The sequence below is a fragment of the Amborella trichopoda genome, chromosome 2 (genome assembly GCF_054954075.1).
Source record: "Amborella trichopoda isolate Santa Cruz 75 chromosome 2, AtrichopodaSantaCruz75HAP2 v2.0, whole genome shotgun sequence".
In the NCBI taxonomy this organism is placed as follows: domain Eukaryota; kingdom Viridiplantae; phylum Streptophyta; class Magnoliopsida; order Amborellales; family Amborellaceae; genus Amborella; species Amborella trichopoda.
The window spans coordinates 13,052,466-13,058,304 of NC_142337.1; the positions used below are offsets into that span (position 1 = coordinate 13,052,466).

The following is a 5,839-nucleotide window of genomic DNA, read 5'->3' on the forward strand; positions in this document are numbered from 1 at the left end:
AAAAAAAAAAAAAAAAAGCCGGGCCTATTAACCAAATGAAAGATCCAGCCAAGTAGCCCAATACAATTTATTAAACCAAAAGATATTCCACTCTTTGAGAAGTATATTGCTTATTCCCTTGTGTAAAACTCTATGTAGGATAAGTTTTTTAACCCAAATTTTAGGGATATACAATTGACCTCAACACTATTTGATTTGAAAGTGGGCTCTAATTTGATTGTTTGGAGCCTAGTTTCTATACAAACCGCACCCTTATATGAATGAGGAGCCCTTTTCTTTGATTAATGAATAAATAAAGTAACATTTAGGGCTTTCGGTTGTTCAGTTTCTCAATCAGTCCATTAAAATGGAATAGAGCCAAACTCCCAACTCTTTTCAGGAACCTAAGATACGGCGTAAAAAAAGGGAAGCCCATGTGACTCATGTTTCTTTATTCTCACTCCTACCTTTATATATAGCCATAACTCTTCTCCCAAGCTTTCTCCACACAAATTCCCCTACTTTCTCTCTCTGAAATTCACCTCATAAACCCAGATCCAAATCAGATCAGAGCCTGCCTTCTCATCTCTTTCACTCTGCTCGTTAAAACCTAACACCCAACTTTCTTCAATCCTCTCTCACTTCAAATCTCTCTCTCTCTCTCTCTCTCTCTCTCTCTCCATTTCATACTTTAACCGGTCCATTTTGTAGACATTTTCTTAACAATTTTGAGTTGGGTTATAGCAAAAACCATGGGAAATTGTTTAAATTCTCAAAAGATCTCAGTCCATACAGAAGAAGAAGAGCAAAACCAAGCGAAAACCACCATGGAAGAGGCACCAAGACCAGCTTCCCTCTCTAGGCTAGACCGAGAATCAAACACCGAGTCTTCGCGATCTCCTCTCTTGGAAGATAGAAGCTCGGATATCGCTTCTTCACGATCTACTCTCTCTGAAGACTGCAGCAAAAATGACTCGAAGCCTAAGAAGGCGAAGAGGGTGAGGTTTAGCCTGGAGGATGGTCATGGTGAGAAGAACAATGCTACGAAAGGTGTGGTTCGATTGAGAATAATGGTAACCCCTGAAGAGTTGGAGCAGATATTGAATAGCAGCAATAAGGGGTTGAGTCAATCATCAGTGGAGCAAATGCTGCTAGAAATGGTGAGGAGGAATGAGACTCGGCTCTTGGAGCTTGGAGATACGCAGAGTGGTGGAGAAGGGAAGGAAAGAGATGGGTGTTGGAAACCTGTTCTTGAGAGCATAAAAGAGTGAAGCTGAGACGAGAGATTGAGGTTCTTAGAGGGAACCCATCTCATTGTTTTCTACAAACCATTTTTGTTTTCTTTTGTTCAGCTAACATCTCTCTCTTTTTGTTGAAGAATTTTTTTTTTTTTTTTCAGATAACTCAATGGGGATTTGAACCTCCTTACTCTCATATAGAAATGGAGCTTGGAATTTAGCGTTACGAACCTATCGTCAAAACACTGGCCATTTAACCTGGGCTTGTTTCCTCTCTCTCTCCATCTTTCTCTTTTTATCACACCCTTGATAGAGATTGAGGTTTGTAGAGGAACCCATCTCTCTCTTTATGTTTTTCTCTGGTTCTCTCACTCTAACATGGAGGATATTCTCTCTCTAACACAGCTCTGATACAGACAGAGTGAGGTTCATGGATGAAACCCGGAACTGTAATTTTATTGTATTATAGTTTGAGAGTTCTATTTCATGGAAAGCTGTTTCATGGAAAGTTGATGAATGATTCTCCGAACTCGTAATTTTTAACTTCTCCGTAAACGACATTGTTGCAGCTGAGCCTTGGAATCTTGCTACCATTGGAAAGTCTTGCATTCTAATTTCTGTAACCATGTGACCATGCTATAATTAAGCGCTATCATGTTGGAGGAACATATTCTATAAGGAAAAGGTTAAAATAAGGCCTAGGCTTTATTAAAAAATTAAAGATACATATTAAATCTCAATAGAAATTGTAGATCCCGCTTTGAAAAATCTTCGGATCGATCCTCTTGACCTTGATCATTATAGATGTAAAAAGATACTAGGATTTCAAACCCTAAAATTAGAGTGTATTGTAATATATTATTGAATGATACGGTTAGCATGAGGCCAGTCTTCATGTTGCAGAAATACGGACTTGGAAATAAATGAATTTTTTAAATATAACTTGATACTTAATTTTCAGAGAATATATAATCTTTAACATGGAGATCTTGAATATAGAAAAATAATAATAATAATAATTATTATATTAAAAAAACATTTGGACCATTAGTCACAATCGTTTTTAGAGGGACGACCTATCCATCTTAAAAATGGGTGCTTTATACCTTTAAACGGCAAATTGTAGAAATGTAGTCTAGCCCTGAAACAATAGTTCATTATCTAAACATTATATTTTTAAGTTTTCACATATACGTACCATTTTACAAGCTACAAAATTTGTTTTAGGTAGTGGAAATAGATCTTAAAGCCATTGTAGGGTTTCCCAACCCAAAATATTATCGGGATGCTGTTTTGTGGTGAAGCTTAACCTTTTATTACAAGGCCTCAACCTTGTACAAATCACATTTGAGAATGGCATGGAACCTTGGCGGTAGTACCAACGAGCCCTATGATGAAGTTTTTGACTCCATTCTTACCAAAAGGTCGGGCCCCAAATCCGTTTTTTTTTACAAACGGCATCCATTATACATTCTCAAAAGATTTTATGCTCTCGAGGGAGTAAACTTACTTATTCCCTCGGCTAAACATAATCTAGGAGTATATCTAAGCCCCAAAATTTGAGGATTTAAACTTTTCAACCCATATGCTCTATACAATACCAAAACATTCCAAGTTCCAATCTATATGGGCTTGACTTGCCCATTATGTATAGGCTTGAGAAAAATAATGCTTTAAGAATGGATAGAAACTGTCCAATTTTTGAAAGGTGAGATCTACGTACTAAAAAAATTCAAAATTCAAATTATCAAAAAAATCTTTCTGAATGAGAGAGTGAGTGAGAGAGAGACTACTTGACCAGATTATAACAGTTGGTGAATCTCCTTCAATCATAATACACCGCCAGAGCAAGCTCTGACAGTTCTAATTAGTGTCTAGAGACTATAGTGCCTGTTTATGCCTTCGATGGTTGTAAATTGGCAGTACCTGTTTATATCCTGTTTGAATACAAATTGATGCTATCAACCACAAGATATCAGCAGTAGACTTTAGGATAGTATCACTTCTCACCTCAAAGTCCATAAAAGGATGACTTTTATATCCATGCAGCATATAAACGAGTAATATTGTGTACGTCTCTATGGTAGGTTCAAAAATCGGAGCTTCCGGAATTGCTAAGTCGACCCAGTGTGTCGGACATGGAGGTTGTCCGTGCTCAGTCTCATCCGGAATCAGGCAAGCTGACTTGAGTGCCTTTTTTTTAAAAAAAAAAAAAAAAATTTGTTAACCAAAATAGATAAACTTCGATTTCTCTCTTAATTTTTCCCGAAAATCTCTCAAATTATTGCAATATGAAAGTCTATTGATCTACAATAACTCTAAAAGAAATACTCTAGTAACGACCTAAAATTTTGAAATATGATCCAGACCACACTTTTTATGTAACTTACCTCCAACCGAAGTTTTTCTCGCTCTTTTTTCCATAAAGCACACATTCTATGCAAATACCCCCCAACCAAAAAAAAAAAGCCTAAACTCCATCTTTTTTACTTCACCCTAGTCAACCTAATTTTTTAATCGGCATTTCCCTCTCTCTCTCTCTCTCTCTCTCTCATTTTTTAACAACAGTTTCCTCTCTCTCTCTCTCTCTCTCACTTTAACTCTCGGCCTGAGCTTCCTCCCTCTCTCTCGCTCTCTCTCCTGACCCGACCTCCCTCTCTCTCGCTTTCTCTCTCTCTCTCGGCCCGAGCTCTCTCCCTCTCCGTATGCAAAGGACTGAAGGCCTACGCTCTCTATGAAACGGCTCGGGTTCTCAATTTCTTCGGCCCAACCTAAGCCCCCAAAGCCCGAGCTCCATTTTTAGTTCAATCTCTCAGCCCCATCAAAAGTATGAAAGAGTTTTTTAACTAGTTCTTATTAAATAAATATGTAACAGTTTATGAAATAAAATTGCCAAAATCTATTGTTGGGTTATTGTTCATTGAAATTTGTTGTATTTGATCTATGAATGACAATGAAGGGATGGATTGCTCATAGTTTAAGAATTATTGAAGTTTTTCTTATGAAGTCGTTATGGAGTTTGGCTTTTTTTTTTCTCTATTGTCATTTTAGGGCTAAAATGATCGTGGTGGTAGGAAATTTTGAGTGTTTTTTAGATTGAAAATCATTCAGTCATTTGATCTAAATTGATTGCTCATGGCTTAAGAATTATTGAAGTTTTTCTTTTGAATTTGTAACGGAGTTCGGCTTTTTTTCTCTATTGTCTATTGTCATTCTAGGTTAGGATGTTCTTGGTAGTATGAAATTTTGGGTTTTTCTTAGATTGAAAATCATTCAGTCATTTGATCTCAATTGATTACTCTTGGCTTAAGAATTATTGTAGTTTTTTCTCATTAAATTGTTATTGAGTTTGTCATTTTTTCTCTATTGTAAGTTTAGGGCTTGAATGTTCTTGGTTGTAGTAAATTTTGGGTTTGTTTTGTCGCATCTGTTTTCTCTTGGTTATCTTTACGTCAATTGTTTCTTATTTCATGATCCATCATCTTCCTCTTGTTCAAATTTAGTTTGTTATTAAAAAAACAAAGCCTAGCTCTCGTTAATTTTAGCAGTAACTCTTTTAAAAAAACAAAAAAAAACCCGAAAAACAGACTTTAGGATGGTCTATATTGCTAGTTGTATATATTGTGATTATTTAAATTGTTATATTGAACAATAGGTCAGAGAAATGGTATTGCTTAGCTATAGCTTAGAGAAATAATAGTATTGTTTATATACTAGAAATTTAGGATCAGGTTTTTCTCCAATTTCAAATGCATTCAAATTCACGTCTACAAAGTCATTTAGTTTTGTTTCATTTCGCAAAAAAAAGGCATTGTGCTAGTTTAACTTGGATATGAACTAGTTTTACGTTGTAGAAATATTGAATTACATGTTTCTTTTAAAAGTTGCGTCCTCTTATGAGGCCATTTATTTTAAGACTATTTTCCATAATTTACTAAAAAATCTAGACATTAACAGGATAAATTCGTTAAGATGCAGTATTAAGATAATCATTGTTAGAAATGTTTTTGTAGGTTATGTACACCCCAAAAATATGCCTACCTAACTTCTGTTAAAATTTGATCGTAGCTCTTTTAGAAAGATCTAGGTTGAGCTCACCAAACTTGGGCAAGTTCAATGCGTGGAGTGTAAATTATTACAAATCTTGTGCAAGATCTAGGTTGAGCTCACCAAACTTGGGCAAGTTCAATGCGTGGAGTGTAAATTATTACAAATCTTGTACAGGACAAAAGAAAATGAGTGATATAACAGATTGATTTATTGTATTTTTGGTGGAGAACTACAATCAAATGTCGATGGGATTTTAGATTATATTGGTGGTGATACATACATATTTATGATTGACAGTAAAACTAGGTTAGATGATCTGCGAAAACATACAGCATAGCGTTTTTCACTGGACATGCACTTGATATCATTGCTGTATTTTGTCCTGGGAAATAGAAGTTTTATTGTGAATATATTCATTGACGATGATATTGAGAGGATGTTGAATGCACACGGAGGCGAGAATAATGTGTTCATCTATGTATTTGATGGAAGTGAACAAAGGGGTGAAAGTACTTCACGTAATACTAGGGCAATCGAAGAGGTCTGACCCCCCAATCTTCTAATGTTTTGGT

The 5,839-nt window shown here is 35.7% G+C and overlaps 1 protein-coding gene across 1 annotated transcript; it reads left to right on the forward strand.

Moving 5' to 3' along the window:
- The first annotated feature begins 484 nt into the window (after nt 1–484).
- LOC18448070 (uncharacterized) lies at nt 485–1,725 on the forward strand. The gene is made up of 2 exons (XM_006858147.4): nt 485–1,270; nt 1,379–1,725. Exon 1 carries the CDS (start codon nt 732–734, stop codon nt 1,248–1,250), a length of 519 nt encoding a protein of 172 aa, XP_006858209.1. The 5' UTR covers nt 485–731; the 3' UTR covers nt 1,251–1,270; nt 1,379–1,725.
- The last annotated feature ends 4,114 nt before the right edge of the window (nt 1,726–5,839 follow it).